This window comes from Engraulis encrasicolus, chromosome 1, assembly GCF_034702125.1.
Source record: "Engraulis encrasicolus isolate BLACKSEA-1 chromosome 1, IST_EnEncr_1.0, whole genome shotgun sequence".
NCBI classification, from domain to species: domain Eukaryota; kingdom Metazoa; phylum Chordata; class Actinopteri; order Clupeiformes; family Engraulidae; genus Engraulis; species Engraulis encrasicolus.
The window spans coordinates 35,671,416-35,690,894 of NC_085857.1; the positions used below are offsets into that span (position 1 = coordinate 35,671,416).

Genomic DNA, 19,479 nt, shown 5'->3' on the forward strand with positions numbered 1-19,479 from the left:
TGATGACCATGAGCGTTTCTAGACGTGGGCCAGGGCCCCTGTAGATTTCCTGCTGGCCCCTGTTGTGGCCCCTGTGCTGAACAGCCAATGGCCATGATATGATATACATTTTTGTATATTATATATCCATAACATTTAAAATGTATCTCTTTTACCAATTTATATGCCCCACTGAAACAAATATGGCCCCACCTCAGCCCCCCTGGTATTTTTTGTCTAGAAACGCCCCTGGTGATGACTGCAGATTGTTTGAATAGATACAACTAACTCGATTGGCTATGGGCTATGTATATGCCAAATGACACATTTGCACTCTAACTCCCAATAAATAACTTTAGCTGTCCTCTGCAAAATTGCATAGCCTCCAGACTATTTCACTTGTGAGATTGTCTGATGTTAACAGGCAAGGGCAATACTGGGATACAAAATTAAATATTGAAAAGAGCAATAGGGTTGTTTGGTCTTTTTTTGTTGTCGTCACAAAATGTCTGAGCATAGGAAGAGACAGTATCCAACTATTGTGAATTTTATAAAGGTTATTTCTGCTTTCAATTATATCAGTACTGAATAATTTGTAGACATGAAATTCAAAACGTTCTGAGATTCAGTAAGTTATATTAGGGTGGAAGGTCATTCTCAATTTGGGTGGAAAATTATTCCCCCTGAAAAAAAAGCAATTCAGGCAGAGTCAGTGAAGCAGAAATCTTACAATTTTATTGCAATTGTGATGTGGATTCACAAATGTGAGATCCGAAGTATCATTTAGTATACATGAGTGGAGTTACAGTAGTATTGAGTTAGTATTGAGTTAGTAGTAGGTCTAGAGTCTAGATAGATCTATATTCGTATTCAAGTGAGATCCAGAGCTGAAACCCACACGGAAATAATTGAATAATACTCATCCCAGCATCCCAAAACAGTAATGATGACAGCAACTCGTTACAATATTCTCCCAATAATCACCACAATGTTATTTCCTGAAAGCAACAGTGAGAGGCTTCTCCAACTGTGGAGTGCTATTACAGTATATGCAAGCAAATGAAAGGACTTATTATTTCCTTTAGACAGGACAGTTGAAAATGGACACAGGAAACCAAGGGGAGAGAGACATGGGACGGGACCGGGAAACAAATCTAGGTCAGACCAGGACCCGTCCCCATGGGCATGCAAGCCCCATGTTGGGGGCTTAGCGTGCTGCGCCACAGCAACCCCATTAGAGGACTTGTTATGCCGGGGACACATGCAGGTGAAAACGAGCATTGCAAAGCAAGAAAAGGCTACGGGGAGGGTTCACTTAAGGGTCCAACCCATGTGCAACCTCCCCTGAGGCTGCCATTATCTGGGGAAATGTTGCCTGAAGATCTATATGCGGAAGATGGGGTGCCTTGGCTTGCATATGCTGATGATGTGCTAGTGTTTATTAAGCCATTCGCGTCTTGGCCCACAGAAGACTGAAGTTGATTTACTTCAGGTTTTGGGTGATCTGCTACTGAAGGTAATATCTCACAAACAGACCTTCTCTCCGTAGGTTCGCTAAAGGGGCCAACCAATATAGAACCTCCCCTGAGGGTGTCATTCTGTGTGGACGTGCAATCTAATGATCTGTTACTGTGTGTGTAAGTGCCTTGGCTTACACATAATGATGATGTTCTAGTGTCTATTAAACCTCTTGCATCTTGGCCCGTAGATGATGGGTGCTCTAATTCAGGTTCGGGGTGCTCAACTATGGTGGGGAATATCTCACCCGCATGTGGCCGCTGTTTAGACCGATCAATGCGGTGTGGGGGACCAATTTTCTTAAATACTGAGGGGAATATCTCACCGACATGTGGTCGCTGTTTAGACCTCCTAAAGTTGGGTAGGGGACCAACTGGGCAAGAATCAGCCCTGATACTGGCATTATACATAGATGTCTTGTTTGCTGGCACATTACTGTGTGTGGAAGATGATGTTCCTTGGCTCAGATATGTTGATGCATCCGTGATCAATCCCCTTAGTGTGGTGCTCATGTGTGGTGATGCTCTGTGGCTGTAAGTAAAAGAACAGACAAGACATGACAAAAAGGTAAATCATGACAATAAGAAGTAGAGTACAAGATTATTGCACAAAGTGTCTGTATCATGATTAAACAATGATATGGTGCATTAATGTGTTAAGACGTAGCCCGGGTTACAAGATTTCTTCTTTCCAAAATGGCAAATGTCCAAACCATAATGTGTTATTAAAGACTATGTGTAATGTTACAGTGCTATTGTACACTCACATGAAAGCAATAACGAGGCTGACAATAGCTATCGGTATAAGTATGCCCAGCAGGATTGAGGTGACGTCTGTGTCTCCCTTGCCAGGCCCAGATGGTCCGACCTCAAAGTCCACATCAGGCCCAAACGGTCCGACCTCAAAGTCCACATCAGGCCCAAACACAGCCTCTAAATCCTCCTGAATAGCAGGTGCATTCGTGTAAAGTCTCCTACAGAAAACATAACGTGTAATTACGTACTGCCATAAATCACCCTTGCAATCATAAAGAGACAAATAAGACACTTGTATCTTTGGTTGTTGCAAGGTTTTGTTTTACTTCATGGAACAAAGTGGGAAAATCAAAAAAAAAAAATGGCCACAGGTGCGGTTCTCTTGTTTGTATCTGCTCTGATGTGTGGTTGAATTATGCAAGTATGGCATTTCCAACGAGAAAACACTGTGCGACTTTTCCCCCGATTTTGCCACGACTCACAGGACTTTTTAAGAATCGGGTCGATTTTCGGAGGTCAATCGCGAGTGTCACATCGTGTAGTGTATATGGGGTAACGACAAGCGATTTCACCTCACGATCGTGCAATTGTAGGGTCACAAGAAAAGCGAAGCGGTTTGAAATCCTGGTCATCCCTCGCGAGTAAATCGCACAGTTAAAGCAGTAGGTGCAATCGACTTTGATGCCAACGGTTGATGTTGACAAATCAAGTGAGCAAGAACTTGTTCCGATATGGTTGGTGTTAAACACTGTGCATTTAAAGTTGGCCACAAATATGCACGAGACGATGAACTCGCATCAGTTTCATCTACTAGCACGTGACGTGTGGGGGGACAGGTGGGGAGGAGGAGCTAAAGTGAGGAGCAGTGCCAACTTGTGTAGGTTTGTGAGACCAGGGGGTCAGGATTTGGCCGATTAGCTTCGCAGATTAGCAAGGTACTTCCTCGTCACAATTCCGCCACCACTTCGCTCCAAGAGGGTGGACGCGATTGGTGGGTGCGCGAGTTTAGTGTTGGGCACACATACCTATACAGGTGTGTGGTTGGGCACCTCCATGCATCCAATTCCCGTCTTCCATATATCTTTCTGGTCAATCGTAAGTCAGTCATTAACGTGGCACGTAATTGGTTGAGTAAACTGGTGGCGGAAACGACTCCATCTTTGAAGCTGAAAAATGTGTTCCATTTTGGCTGAATTCACTAGCCTAGCATTTCCCATTGAAATGACTGGAGGCGGGACTTATTCACTCTCTCCAGTTCTTATACTACCTCCATGTGTGAGACAAGGCACCTATACACACGTGAGTGCGCTGTTGGCCAACCGGTTCAGGGATGCGTCCCCTCGTAGGCCATATGCAGATGAACATCAAGGGGGATAAGCAACTGAGGGAGCAGCAAGGACATTCATCCCGCGATACTTGACACCATGTGACATATCACCTCGTCGGCGCAACATGATTGAAATTGAGCAAGTTGGACAATAAATCTAACCATCATGCAACATTTTCATCCAAAATGCATTGCTGTCTACATGCGCATGTTGACGTTGCGGGATCTCGAATAAGGCTAGTGCTACGACCCGATTTGACACTACACATGCCCAAATTGACAGCGCATCGCGATTCGCTCTGGAGCGCCTCCTCATCTCCACCTCAAGTGCGCATTTCCCCTCCTTGTTTTTGTCATCTGCAGTCCCGGGAAACATGCTAGTCGTGTCGCACAGTGGGAGCTCAAGATAATCATACAAAGTTGTGCGTAGTTACATGTGCACCACCACCTAGGCCTACATTTTTTGCACACATGCATTACACTATTATTTTACACTACTGATATTTTGCCTTCTAAAAAATAAACACTTTTTTGTTGAAATGACGTTGCGGACTGGTCTCCCTTTCATGCTCCGGCTGCCTTGAGCCAGGCGGTCGTAGCAAATGTGAATTTACAAAATACAAAATATTCTCAGGGTATGTCCTACTTACTTCTCAATCTGATAATCATACAGGATCACGGTGTCTTCCATGGCAACAATGTCGATGTTGGTCTGATAGGAGGAAGCTTTTTGTAGAAGCTGAAATCGTTTTGCTGGTCTGATGTCTATAAAGGTCACTGTCCATGAAATATGTGTCTCAAGGACTCTGAGAAAGGGGAGAGACAGAGAGCGAGAGAGAGAGAGAGAGAGAGAGAGAGAGCGAGCGAGAGAGAGAGAGAGAGAGAGAGAATGGTAAGTGGTTTGTTGGTTGTCTATTGTCTGTATTAAAATGTCTCAAGCAAAGGCTAGATTGACGTGTTGTACAATGTTGACTATAGGATAAATACAGAAAGAAAAATCTTTTAAAAACCCATCTCATGAATACTACTTACTCTTTCACCTTTTCCTCATTCTGCTTCACATCATCATGATTCATGTTGATGGATAATGTTGCAATGTTTTTATCTTCACACTGTACTATTTTCATCTGAATGTAAAAAAATAGAGCGAAGTGTTATATGGAACAAAAATACACATCACTCGAACTAAAAACAATAATCCTAACTGAAGACTATGGATCTACTATACGTATAAGTAAAAAAAAAAAACTTGATGAAATTGATGCTCACATCATATAATTATCCAACATTCACTAGATCGTTATTTATTAATTTGTTTGTTGATTATTTCAGTGTTTGGGTGAGTGTACAATGTGGATTACTGAGCCTATATTTTACAACACAAGGGCATAGATTAGAATGTTCTCTATGAGGCATGTGTAAAGAAGGGCCCTGCTCCTTTGTTCTCTGATATCCAAAGCACCCTTTTGATATTGCTGCTTTTGGATATTGTTTTTAAATTAGGATTACAAAAAATGAGCCTCTGCATGATCTAGGATGTTATTATATTTTGTTGTTTACATCTAACAAGCTTCAGCACCATAAAGCAAGCATCTTTTATAAGCAGGAATACTTGCTGTCCTGCATGTCTCATTTCTCTTTACCTCGACTAATGCTGTGTCTCCAAGTTCATGTGCGTCCAAAACCTTTAATGTTAGAGTCGACTTCATTTTCTCATTCTTCAAAGAGGATGCTACATACACCTGGCCACTAGAGGGCTTTATGTCAAACATGGAGTTGGGCTCCGCCAGGGAGTACTGCAGTGTCTCTGTGTCCCACACATCAGGGTCTGTTGCCTGGGATATGAGACAGGGAAAAAGAGAGGGTAAGTGGTAGCAGGAGCTGTTTTTTTATTTGTGTGGTCTACAACAAAGTTTTAACCTGACACCTGAAGTTTTAACCTGGATGGGTGTAGTTCCACACATTTATCTGGGATCATACATGAAGAGAAGGCCTTCAAGGGAGCAACAAATATTCAATAACAGAGTTAACAGGATCTATGTGGACGAATACAGACATTATTGTGTCTCAAACAAGCACTTCTCTTCTATGTTGCATTGATGCAAATCACACCAAGCGACAGTGGCACAGACATTTTGGTGAGCAAGTGTCGAGGAGGGGCATACACTATGGGACCTCCGGGTGCTTTATTATATTATATTATATTATATTATATTATATTATATTATATTATATTATATTATATTATATTATATAGGAGCCATAATTATTTACTTTATTTTTTGTTTTCATTATGGTACACTTCATGGGGATTTGGTTTACTTTAATTTGTGTTTTTTGTTTATTGGTTAATGTGGACATGGGTGTGGCGCTGGGCGTGTCTGGTGCGCAATTGGAAGCCCTTTAATTAATGCCCACCTGGCACCTGCGCTTCAATTCAGTTTGGCGTGGGGTGAGCATGGGGGAAGGCCATCCTTTTGCGTACCGCACTACTCTCGCACATCGCATGGACTAACTCAAAAACTCTGTGAACTCTGGAACTTGCTTTACCTTGCATTCGAAAGACTATTGGGGTCTACAGACTATTGGGGTCTCGTGTGAAATGGTGAGCAATAAACCTCAAGAAACGGAGTCGAATGTGTGGACATTACATCTTTGAGTGCGCGTAAGCAAGTTTGAATCCCTCTGCTTAGCCCACCGCGGCGCTGAACAAATTGGTTTTGGATTTAGCCGCAATATATTATATTATATTATATTATATTATATTATATTATATTATTGAATCATCAAACATTTCCTTTTGATGAAGTCAACATGTAACACATATCATAATACAAAAAACAGAAGGGAAAAGGGGCAGGTGCTTTAGCACATCCCATTGAGTTATATCTACTGTCAATGGCACACCCTCCTCCCTAGCCACTGTATGAACACCCATGCCAGGCAATCCTGATAGTTAAAAAATAAAATAAAATAAAGATGTATGTGTCTAACTAAGTAAAACTACATGGGGAGATTGGCAGAACTACTTATAAGGTAGAGTATCTAATATGCTAGCCTGGGATATCACATGCTGATTTGCACAATCGTTCAGATCTGAAATACAGCATGGAGTCTATCCCTCAGCAAAGGCACCAGATCTTGGGCGCCAGTCAGAGAGTGGTGAGGTGTGGAAAAACGGTGACTGCAGTTTGTTTGAATAGATACAACTGGCGCGATTGGCTATGGGAGACGTGCCAAACGACACATTCATAATGCCCAATATATGGCCAGGGGCAATCTTAAAACCACACCTCCAGATCTTGTGAGATCCAGATCTTGTGAGATCATCTGGTGTATAGACTATTTTTAGTGGTTTATTTTCAAATTCATGCTGCTCATTCACAAATGTTTACCTTTTTCATAAAAAACTTACCACAACCATTAACTTCAAAGTATTGATTATGAATGACAATATCGATTTTTATACATGACAATGTGGATCTGCATGGTTGTCATTTTGAATCTCTGGTAATAGACATTTTTTAGCTGACAAAAAAAAATGCTTTAATTTGGCCATACTAGTAAATATTAGATAAAATACTTAAATATTCATGAATTGATTTGGGAATAGGCAGCAGAGTTGCAATGGGCTGCATAGTTGCAATACCTTCTCTGTCCACCATCCTACAAGAGTCAGGTTTAGGCCTACAAAATAGACCCCTTCACTGTTTGTATACAGATGTGACCTGTCAGGATCTGGACTCTGTGTTGTTGTGTTGGACTGATGTTTTCCCCGTGTTTTACCCTATGCGTCCCGTTTCTTGTCTGCCTTGCTGTCCATGTGCTTTTGTTTACATTTTCATCCTGTTATTGTGCTCCTGTGTTTTCCTGTCATGTTTCTACCCCGCCCCCGATTGTGCTCCACCTGTTCTTAGTTAGTTTCCTGTTCCTAATGTCTTAATTATTGCCCTTAGTGCCGTCTTGCTGTTCTGATTGTCCTCACCTGCATCTTGTCTCGCTTCCCCTCATCTGTTTGCTTGCCATCGGCCCTCCTGTAGTGTTTTCACCTGTTGTGTTGCCCTGGTAGTCTTAGCTCGTCCTGTTCCTGTTACCTTGTTACCTCTTTACCCTATTGTTGGCCCAGTCATCATTCTCTGTCATTTGGTTCACCTGTTCGGTTCTTAGTTTTGTCATGCCCCCTGTTTCATGGTTACCTGTTCATTGCTTTTGATCTTGTTCCACCTGTCTTGTTCTCGTTTCCTCGTTATTAGTATTAGTCTACTCACCTGTGTCTTGTTTGCCCTGGCCTATTGTGTAATGTTCCTTGTTAACTTCCCTGTGTATTTAAACCTTGTGTTTCCTGTTGTCCTGTGTGGTGCCATTGTTAGGTCTCGTCTTGCCGTAAGTCTGTCCCTCTGTGAATCTTGTAATGTCAGTTTTCCTGTTAGTTTTGTTAGTCTCTACCTGTTTTCCCCCTCGTGGGTATTTTGATTTGTAGTTCATGGATCTTCTGAGCGTTGCTATTTGTAGTGTTTGATTTTGTTTCTCGCGTCTTAAAATAAAAAGAAAACCTAAGTTTGTCCTGAAGCCTCAGCCGTCTACTGTGCCTGCATTTGGGTTACTCCTTGTCTGAAAATCCTGACAGAATGGCACCACCACTACGAAACCCAGCGGCATTCTTGGCTGAGGCTGCCACACCAAGGTCACTGCGCGTCGGGCACCTTTCCATCCAGCCAGCCCTGTCCCAGCCCGGAACGTCCAGTCAGTTTTCGGGAACTCGGCTGGCTATTCGACGCACGCCACTTCCTCCCCTGCCGCAGGTTGATGAGTGGTACCTGGTTGGCTCTGAAGAGGAGGACTACTGCTTGGAGGAGGACTGGAGACCCACCAGGAGGAGGCGACAGAAACGGCGTCATAAGGGCCGCCGACGACCCGCCCTGGAGGAGCCAGCCTACTCGCACGTCCTTCCCGAGCCAACGTGCCCATCGGCCAGTCCTGGCCCATCCTGCCCAACGCAACAGCCCCTGTCTGTCAACCCACCAGTGCTCACTCCAGCTGAGGAGTTTCCAACCCATCCGAAGTTGGAGGCCCTGGTGCGCCATATCCAGGCCCTGTTGCGCTCCCAGAAGAGTGACCATGGTCCTTGCCTGTCTGTGCCTTGTGACCTGCCTGAACCCATGGAGAAAGTCACTCCGTCTGACCCAGTGCCTCCGGCTGACCCTGACGCTCCGGCTGACGCCAGTGAGACGGTCAAGAAGGAGATCGCCGATCCACATGATGCCAAGCTAAGTGACTCTCAAGCAGTTGGGTCTGTCCCTGATGTCTTGCCTGTCTCAAGTTCTGTCTTGCCTGTCTCAAGTACTGTCTTGCCTGTCTCAAGTTCTGCTCTGCCTGTCTCAAGTTCTGTCTTGCCTGTCTCAAGTTCTGCTCTGCCTGTCTCAAGTTCTGATCTGCCTGTCTCAAGTTTTGCCCTGCCTGAATACGGTTCTGCCCCCAAGGACCCCATGAGGCCGCCGAGAGGTCCGCCTGACCCCGAGCCGCCGAGAGGTCCGCCTGACCCCGAGCCGCCGAGAGGTCCGCCTGACCCCGAGCCGCCGAGAGGTGCGCCTGACCCCGAGCCGCCGAGAGGTGCGCCTGACCCAGAGCCGCCGAGAGGTCCGCCTGACCCCGAGCCGCCGAGAGGTCTGCCTGAGCCACCCAAGAACCCCGACCACGCGGCCCCGGGCAAGACCACTTCGGCCGGGACTGCTGAGACCCACTCTTCGGCCGATACCCTCTGCTGCCGCTCTGCTGCCGGCCCCCCGGCCGTGTCTGCGCCCGGCTCCGCCCCCGATCCTGCTGGCGCCGCCCCCGATCCTGCTGGCGCCGCCCCCAGTCCGAATGACTCCGCCCCAGATCCTGCTGGCGCCGCCCCTGGACTGGATGACTCCGCCCCCGATCCAGCTGGCGCCGCCCCCGGTCCAGATGACCCCGCCCCCTTTCTGGATGACACCGCCTCCAGTCTTGCTGGCCCCGGCTCCAGTCTTACCAGCTCCGCCTCCAGTCCTGCTGGCTCGGTCTCTCCAGACCCAGCCTCTCCAGACCCAGCCTCTCCAGGCCCTGCTCCGAACCCAGCCTATCCAGACCCAGCCTCTCCAGGCCCTGCTCCGAACCCAGCCTCTCCAGACCCAGCCTCTCCTGCTCCAGACCCAGCCTCTCCTGCTCCAGACCCAGCCTCCCTATGTGCTTCAGACCCCCAGTCTTCGTTAGCTCCCCAGCCTGTCCAGTCTCCAGTGTCTGCGTCCCAGCCTGTCCAGCCTCCTGTGTCTGCGTCCCAGCCTGTCCAGCCTCCTGTGTCTGCGTCCCAGCCGGTCCAGTCTCCTGTGTCTGCGTCCCAGCCGGTCCAGTCTCCAGTGTCTGCGTCCCAGCCGGTCCAGTCTCCAGTGTCTGCGTCCCAGCCTGTCCAGTCTCCTGTGTCTGCGTCCCAGACCGCTCCGCCTCCAGTGTCTGCGTCCCAGCCCGCTCCGCCTCCAGTGTCTGCGTCCCGGCCCGTCCCGCCTCCAGTGTCTGCGTCCCAGCCCGTCCCGCCTCCAGTGTCCCAGCCTGTCCCGCCTCCAGTGTCCCAGCCTGTCCCGCCTGCTGTGTCCCAGCCTGTCCCGCCTGCTGTGTCCCAGCCTGTCCCGCCTCCAGTGTCCCAGCCTGTCCCGCCTCCAGTGTCCCAGCCTGTCCCGCCTCCAGTGTCCCAGCCTGTCCCGCCTCCAGTGTCCCAGCCTGTCCCGTCTGCTGTGTCCCAACCTGTCCCGTCTGCTGTGTCCCAGCCTGTCCCGTCTCCTGCGTCCCAGCCTGTCCCGCCTCCCATGTCCCAGTCCAACCCAGTATTGTCCCAGTCCAACCCAGTATTGTCCAAGCTCACCTTTGTCCCAGTGCCAGTTACTGTCCATGTCACTGTACCTGTCAGCATCCAAGTGTCTGTCCCAGTCTGCATCCAGGTGCCGATTCCTGTGTCCATCCCTGTTCATGCCAATGTTCCCTTTTGTTTTTTTCGTTTCCCTGCACCAGTGTCCAGCCATGTTACTGTGACTTTGCCCGTCCCCGTCTTCGTCTCAGTCCCTGTTCCTGTCACCATTCCCATCACTGTGCCAGTCAAGGTTCCTGTTTTTGTTCCTGTCAGTGTTGCCCAGCCTCCAGTGCCTATCTCTCAGTCCTCTTGTTCTCCTCATCCCGAATCCGCCTTTCCCGTGTCTGAGCCCACCTGCCCCATGCCTGAGCCTGCCTGCCCCTTATCTGAGCCCACCTGCCCCGTGTCTGAGCCCTCTGAGTCCGCCTTTCCCTCTGAGTCTTCCTGCCCCTCTGTTTCTGCCTGCCCCTCCGAGCCTGCCCCTCCGAGCCTGCCCCTCCGAGCCTGCCCCCTCTTCCAAGTTCTGTGTCCTGACAGATCGGTCCCCTCCTCCTAGGTGTCCTCCTGTTCGACTGTTTTTGGGACGTCTGGAAGCCGTCCCTTGACGGGGGGGTACTGTCAGGATCTGGACTCTGTGTTGTTGTGTTGGACTGATGTTTTCCCCGTGTTTTACCCTATGCGTCCCGTTTCTTGTCTGCCTTGCTGTCCATGTGCTTTTGTTTACATTTTCATCCTGTTATTGTGCTCCTGTGTTTTCCTGTCATGTTTCTACCCCGCCCCCGATTGTGCTCCACCTGTTCTTAGTTAGTTTCCTGTTCCTAATGTCTTAATTATTGCCCTTAGTGCCGTCTTGCTGTTCTGATTGTCCTCACCTGCATCTTGTCTCGCTTCCCCTCATCTGTTTGCTTGCCATCGGCCCTCCTGTAGTGTTTTCACCTGTTGTGTTGCCCTGGTAGTCTTAGCTCGTCCTGTTCCTGTTACCTTGTTACCTCTTTACCCTATTGTTGGCCCAGTCATCATTCTCTGTCATTTGGTTCACCTGTTCGGTTCTTAGTTTTGTCATGCCCCCTGTTTCATGGTTACCTGTTCATTGCTTTTGATCTTGTTCCACCTGTCTTGTTCTCGTTTCCTCGTTATTAGTATTAGTCTACTCACCTGTGTCTTGTTTGCCCTGGCCTATTGTGTAATGTTCCTTGTTAACTTCCCTGTGTATTTAAACCTTGTGTTTCCTGTTGTCCTGTGTGGTGCCATTGTTAGGTCTCGTCTTGCCGTAAGTCTGTCCCTCTGTGAATCTTGTAATGTCAGTTTTCCTGTTAGTTTTGTTAGTCTCTACCTGTTTTCCCCCTCGTGGGTATTTTGATTTGTAGTTCTTGGATCTTCTGAGCGTTGCTATTTGTAGTGTTTGATTTTGTTTCTCGCGTCTTAAAATAAAAAGAAAACCTAAGTTTGTCCTGAAGCCTCAGCCGTCTACTGTGCCTGCATTTGGGTTACTCCTTGTCTGAAAATCCTGACATGACCTACAGTAATCGGGCTGCGCGTGCACTGTTGGAACGAAATCGGCAATGTACCGCACATTTGTAAAAGAAACTTGTCAGGTGTTTTTTTCCGAAATAAGAAAATGGATGCTGGCGATAACTTCAGATATGAAGTGTGCACCACAGACACGGGCATTCCTGATGTGATGGTGTCCTCAGTCCAGTCAGTACGTTTGATTTCTTCTAACCACAAACATCTCCTATAAGCTTCTGGAGCAACCTCTCCTCTCTCAGAATAGCGTAACAAGCGTACTTTTCAGGATCTCTATCTTTAAACGCACACGCTTCAGGACGGCAGGTCTCATCTTTTCCTCACTGTCTGTGTGTGTGTGTGTGTGTGTGTGTGTGTGTGTGTGTGTGTGTGTGTGTTTGAGTCAACAATGCACGGCGGGCAGTCAGTGATGACGGGACTTCTAAAGGGGTCAATATATGATATAAAGTTATGAAAAAGTATTTTGAGGAGAAATGAGACTGAAATACCTCCACTACGATGACAGGATAGTCAATTGCAACCACGCTGAATACTTCAGCTTCATACACACGTTGACTGAACACTGGAGCCTCATTCACATCTGTCACTTCAACAATCACCTGGGAATGGAGAAATGTATAGAAGTACAATTAGAAGTTGTGAGAGTTGAAATCTTGAAAAATGAACATGCAAAGAAAAAACACCACTTCAGTCATTTTAAGAGAACTATTTCTCTTCTTCATACAAATTGCTGGCGGAATAGCCTCTGTCTTACCGTGGTTGTTGCAGTTCTCTCACTGTCATTTTCTAGCGATGCCTTGAGAAATTAAACACAACAGTGTCACTAGACTGGTGTATGGGGCAATGCTATTATTGTGCTGAAAAGCTTGTCATTTACTCTACTGCAGTTTTTTTTGCAGTACAACATATTTCATACTCAGTGATGCTCACATTAAGAATGCATGGGTATTATACTATAGATATCTCATGCCTTTGCAAGCAAAAGCAAATAGCCCTTTGCTGCAATGTTCTAATCTCGGTTGTCAAGGTGGTTCTCGGAGAGCTCAATATTTCCTCAAGTGGTACAGAGCAAAATAAAAGTTTGAGAACCACGGTCTTCACAGTGTCACTATTGTGCATTCTTATTAATTATTGATTTCAGTTTGTCTGTGATTTAGCACACCTACATTCTTTAAAGCTCATCTTAGATAATCAGGTTGAATTTAGTTGAGTAAGATACATGTTAAGCTTCTTTTTTTTATTATTATTACTGTGCAAAACTATGCTTTCGACAAAGCCATATAGTAGTTACCATTTACAGGTCCGAAATTTTACTAGTTTGTTTATTGAAAAATAAAATTATATTTTAATGAAAAATAATTAACCTTTATGGCCACATATATTGTGCTTTCTTCCTCATAGTCCAGCTTCGTAAGGACTGTGATGACACCAGTTGTGCTGTTGATGTGAAAGTGTTTCCGGTACTGATCAGGATGGACTGAGGTAAAAAAATAAATAAATAAAAAAAAATAAGAAACAGACGGCATATTAGCTGAGGTTATGCCAGCCTGTTATTCGGTCTAAGTGAGTTCACACTTATTTAAATGTGGGGGTGAGTGGGTACAACACACTTTTAAAGAAGTATATGTTTTTTTTAAACCCCCCTTTTTGTTTTTGTCACCTCCTTTTTATGACAGTATTGTGAAGATATGACAGGAAAGCAGTGTGGAGAGAGAACTGGGGTAGTTATATAAATACAGGGTGTTGTGTAAATTTAGTACGCTTTCATGAATGGTGGACTGCTCCTTTAAAGACAAACAATGACATACTATGTGTATTGTTATCTTAAAGGTACACTGTGCAGGAAATGGTCAAAAAAGGTACTGCAACTATGCTACTCATTGAAACTGGGCTGCCTATTGCCAAATTTGATCGTTTCATGAAAGTTTACTAAGTAATAAACTAATATTTTCTAGTATGGCCCAAGTATAGTCATTTTTGCAGCTAAAAATGGCTATTTCTGGAAATTCAAAATGGATGACCATGGAGAAGGTCCCCCTTTTCATGTATGAAAAGTGAACATTTTCCAGTCACAATGAATACTTAGAATTTGATGGTGGTGGTAAGTATTCATGAAAAAGGTAACATTCTTGAATGGGTAGCATGAATTCTGCAAATAAACAACAAAAAAAATCTTACACAGTGCACCTTTAAAGCACAAAAGTCGTCTTTGCGGTAAAAAATATATAGAAGGGAATCTAACCAGATCAGCATAATTTGTTGTGCAAATTTTACTGAACTTCATTGCAGTCTGTCACGGTAATCTTTTGTGTTTACCTGTACTGATGGAGTAACCTATCTGGCCATCTTCTTTATCGGCACCCAAAGCTTGTATTGGATCAGGGTGCATGCCCTCTATTGGAGCCATCTGCATTAATGAATATTTGAATAATGTACAAAAATATTCAGAGTAATACACAGTAAATAAATGTGAATATTTGGCGTTACTGTACTTCACAGAATAGTTTATAAAGAGCGGAAGAACAGGAAAGTCATCATCATCATCATTAGTAGTAGTTTGTGTTAAAACTATTTAATTATAAATAGAAATAATAAGTCCACAATAATAATAATATTATTAATAATTATAATTATTTAATTTTCCCGGTGATTTACAGTGCTGCATGTGATATATGTGGCATGTGAGATATATTGGCCTACAACCTAAAATCTTACCTCATTCTCAGGGATATAGGCATTATAGAGTTTATGCTGAAAATAAAGTCCATTTGTCACGTTGATCATAACAGTTGCTTTATCCATTTTATTCTCAATGTCCTGTTATAGGGAAAAAGAGCAAGTGAATACACTTCATCTATTTCAGTACCGGTATAGTGTATTCTATGAAAATAAAAGTGCATGTGGAAAAGTATTCCTGGTGTTATATACAGTGTGGTTAACATAAAGACCCACCTTGGCTATCACAGTCAAACTATAATAAGTAGTGACTGCATAGTCCAGTGACTTCTTCAACACTATCCATCCTTCTGATGTGATATCAAACGTATCCAATGGTGGCTGTGTACAGAGATGGAAAATCAGCCAAAACACATCACATCAATGCATGCATGAAGAGCAACATTTTTCATTTTCACAAGTCTGTGGAAAAATAACATACCTCTATGCTGTAGGTTACAGTGTTATAGACTGGACTTGCATCTGCATCAGTGGCTTTCACTTGGACCACTTCGTAGTCGACTGGCAAAGACTGTGAAGGCATGAAGAGCGCTCTTAACAATGGTGGCACTGTGGCTCTCAGGCACCCCTCAACTTAAAAGAGCTAAATGCCTCTTAGGCCTTGAGCCAGAAGCCAAAAATTGACCTCTCGCAATCGAACGGGTGGGCAAGTTCTAATCTGTTTTTTTGACTTCTTGGACATCTCAAGTTAACAGTTTGGCATGATAACCATTGCAAACAGGTAGCTTTTTGGTAGTTATCATGTGTTGAAATGGTGGACCAGTAAAATGGAAATGTGAAAAATCGGTATTGTGGTTCTTTGTTATTATGTAGTTTGTTGACCACACAGGGTGCTTAAATGACCTCAGGGATGCTTTCCCTTCTATCAGGACCCTACAGGAGTTGTTAGACCACACTAATAGGCTAATAGAATCACCTCAGCAATATGTGAATGACAAAATGTGATAAAATATGAAATCCGTTTTTGTTTTTATTAAGCTTATTACATTTCCCCCAACAGTAAAACAAAAACAAAAAACATAATGAACAAACACATACTGTGATAACCATACTGTACATTAACATGGCATGATAACCATTGCAAAAAGGTAGTTAGTGAATGATCATGCATTGAAATGGTGGACCAGTAAAACGGAAATGTGAAAACTGTATTGTTTTTTGTTATTATGCAGTTTGTTGACCACACAGGGTGCCTACATTTCCTCAGGGATGCTTTCCATTGAATCATGACCCTAAAGAGGTTGTTAGACCATACCAATTGACCTAATAGAATCACCAAAGCAATATGTGATTGACAAAATGTGATAAAAATTACAACATATGAAATCTTCTTAACTTTTCCTGCAACAGCAAGAATAAATAAAGAGCATTATTTCAGTCCTCAGGATCTGACTCAGTCTAGTAAATATCTGTAAATATGTCACCATGATTATCCTCTTCATGCTGATATACACATGTTTGAAGTTTTCAGAGGGTTGTGCAGCATTTCCAGCTACTTCTCAGACATTGGCAATCCAGCAGTTTACATTGATGGCTGTACTTGCAAGACATCAGTTGTAACACTGCCTCAGGGGCTGAATATCCCCACATCCACTGTATAGTGAGATGGACATTTTCATCGTTGGCCCAGACATGGTCAAGTGGGCTTGGGATTTGTGGATGCTGCTGAAGACTTGCTTTCCAGATGCCAGACTGATAGTTGGCACACATAGTTTGCATGAGGAGGTAGTCCTCACACTACTACTACTACTACTAGTCCTCACATGGTGGAAATTGGCTTGATTCACACTCTCCATGCTGAGTGCAGAAAAGCTGGTAGCGGGCTGTATTTATGTTCTACGTATTTGTCGATGCTATGTTGGCACCTAAATGCTTCACGAATAGGTCCATGGACAGTTCCCAGTCCCGTCCCAGCTCATGAAAAAACTGTTTGAAAGAGCTCTGAACTCATCGTGAGCTTTAAGGCTGAGCTTTCCACGACCTGCACATCCTTTTGTGTTTTTATGATTATTTTTGTATTTACTTTTCTATTGTAGCCCTAGCCTCTTCCCCCTTACATTAGAAAATTAGTATTTCAAGTAAAGATACTGTATACCCTATCACATAACCTCATGGCTTGGTGGTACTCACACTGGGTACAAAGTAGTTCAAGAAAACCATCATGTGGTGTACTCCGACTGTCATGTGGTGTACCCCGGCCGCCTTTAACGCCATAACGCAGTCCCTCTATTATAACAGATATTGTCATTATTTGGTGTCATTATTGTCACCAAAATGGTAATAGAGCTTGGTAAGTCCCGCCCCTTAGTTCCGCATTTCACGGGACCTAAGCTGACCATCTAACAACATGGTAGAGAGTAATTATCTTCCAATCTCAGTCATTACATGCGCTGGGCAATGTTAGCAATGTTCTTATAATGTAGTTCAGCGTTTTCAGCCAAGAGTGAATTGGCCTGTCGCCAGGCCCATTTCCAGTAAGAGGCTATCAGGGGTGGAAAGAATACTAAAACATGTAATTAAGTAAAAGTAAAATTACATCTTTAAAAATCTACTTAAGTAAAAGTAAAAAAAAAAATACTTAATAAAAATGTGATTTGAGTAAAAGTTACCTTCAGTTTGCTTTCATATCGCTTTCCTTCAATAGCACCCTTCGTGACCTCTAGCTATCTCTGCACAAGTCATCTTCCAATAACCTGGCGATCGTGACAACAAAATTCTGTGTGTGCTGGTGTGGCAAAGTTGCAGGGCTAGGGTCAGCCCATTCATACAACAGCCCATTACTCTGAATTTAGGGGTCTGGATTTCATTGTGTTTGGGTCGTGGGCCTTAAATTGCAAAGACTGGGAAGCCTACCAAAGGAAATAGTCTGGTGGATTTCATTTAATTGCCAGTTGTGAGATTAAATTCATGAATAATTTTGTTAATAAACAATAATTCTTGTATATATTTTAAAACAACTGTTTTCAGGCTGCGCTGGTACTCCCTCAGCTTGAGTCCTTGGTGTGTGCTCTACTATTCCCAGCCAGTTACTTGCAACTCTATTGTGTACCGTCTGTGGGCTGTCGGACTAATGGTATGGGGCCGGCGGGCCCTAGATAGTCATCCAATAGATTAGTCCAAAATATATAATTTATGTTAAATGGTAAAAACACACAATTTCCCTTCATGTCTGACAGATTTTCCCCTTTATTTTTATTTATAATTTTGCCTACCTCAGAATTTACTCAGACCTCAAGGTAGATTCAAATGTAAGTAAAATACTTTGGCCAAACTGTAATTTGGGTAGAAGTAAAATCACCTATTTTAATAACTACTTTGGACTCAGTTACTCATCAAAGTACTCAATTACAATAATTTGAGTAAATGTAATTAGTTACTTTCCATCCCTGGAGGCTATGGAACTTTTGTATGAGGTGGCGCCTTGTCAGTATACTGTACTTAAGTACTACTTATTACTACTTAAGTGTTTTTGGGAAACTCAGCCGAAGACAATATTATAAGAGTTACCAGCAGGGACAGCCAGATGACGGTAGATAACTGAGCAGAAGGAGACAAATGCAAGCAGACTCATGCTGTCCACTGCATCTGTCAGGCACAGACACACAGCCAATGCCACACCAACACACATGCACATTATGTGTTTTCTCTGGGTTTCTGGTAATGTGTTGTTTGGCGGCAAACGCCAGACTATATCGTCTAGCAGTTCGAAAAGAACGTGCAAGGCAGCATAGGTACTCCCAGGCTAGGTACACTCAAAAAAACGATTCTAACTGGTTGTAAAATGTATACAACTGTCCTAAGCTCTTTCTACCTAATATTGTGAAGTTAGCAAAATGAAAGTGAAAGCATCATGTTAGATTTACAAGGCAGATATTTATATATTGTGTTATGTTGAAAGAACGCAATTCAGTCAGGCATTTAGGCCTACTCCATACACGTAGTTACGTAAATGTCCAGGTGGTGGCGGTAAATGCAACCGTGATAATTTTTTTTTAATAATAATTACTCAAAACTACCCAGAATGCTATGCGTCAGCCTTTCGAATCGCTAGAAGACCAAAGGAAGAACAGTTCGACTGAAAGGTAAGGAAATCATTTTCAATATATCGTTAAACATCCTCTAATGGAACAAATCAGAACTCTGACCAAGTGTGCAATATGTTAATATCATAACCTTGTTTAGAAGCTGCACATTATATTTTCGATGTTTGATGTGATACAATGCAATCTAGTCGGGCAACACATGGCGAGGTGGCATAGTGCAGGTGTATTAGCACGCTCTGGGCTGAAAACACTTGTCCACCTTTTCCCTGCAAGGTGTAGGAAAAGCTAAACTAGATTCTATGTTGGGTTGTTTGTTAACAGCCGATGGGGTGTTAAATAACGTCCTATGTTTAATGTCAGACGTGCCCACGACGGTGTATTGTTTGCTAACGAGCTAATGTATTGGATAAAGTGCCACCAATTCTTGGGTTGCAGTTACGTCAGAATGCCCCTTCACTGGAGCGCGCGAATTTGAAATGGTGGACAACCCTGGCTTGGAGCCATTGAAACCCATTCAAAAGTACATTTGTTCGATGTTCGACAGAATATTTTTAATTAGACCTTAAGACACACCATGGGTCTTGTTTAAAAGCTGAGAACCTCAGCTTTCCATACCTGAAAACGGTATTTTCCTAGCATCTACCAATCCGAAGGTAGCCTACTTTAAGTGCGGAATTACTTTTCTAAAGATAGCGTTTTGTTTCCTTGGAAACGGACGCGGTTTATGTGTTACGC

At 44.0% G+C, this 19,479-nt stretch overlaps 2 protein-coding genes across 4 annotated transcripts in view; one reads left to right on the plus strand and one right to left on the minus strand.

Moving 5' to 3' along the window:
* Positions 1–19,479, plus strand: part of LOC134464095 (cytosolic phospholipase A2 gamma-like) — a 56,731-nt gene that overhangs the window by 14,412 nt on the left and 22,840 nt on the right. The window lies entirely within an intron of this gene.
* On the minus strand, positions 704–6,082 carry LOC134445298 (uncharacterized). Its single transcript, XM_063194377.1, has 5 exons — positions 6,065–6,082; positions 5,223–5,414; positions 4,230–4,318; positions 2,264–2,470; positions 704–2,028 (listed from the first exon to the last, which is right to left on the minus strand). The coding sequence occupies exons 1-5, from the start codon at positions 6,080–6,082 to the stop codon at positions 1,278–1,280; spliced, it is 1,257 nt and encodes a 418-aa protein (XP_063050447.1). The 3' UTR covers positions 704–1,277.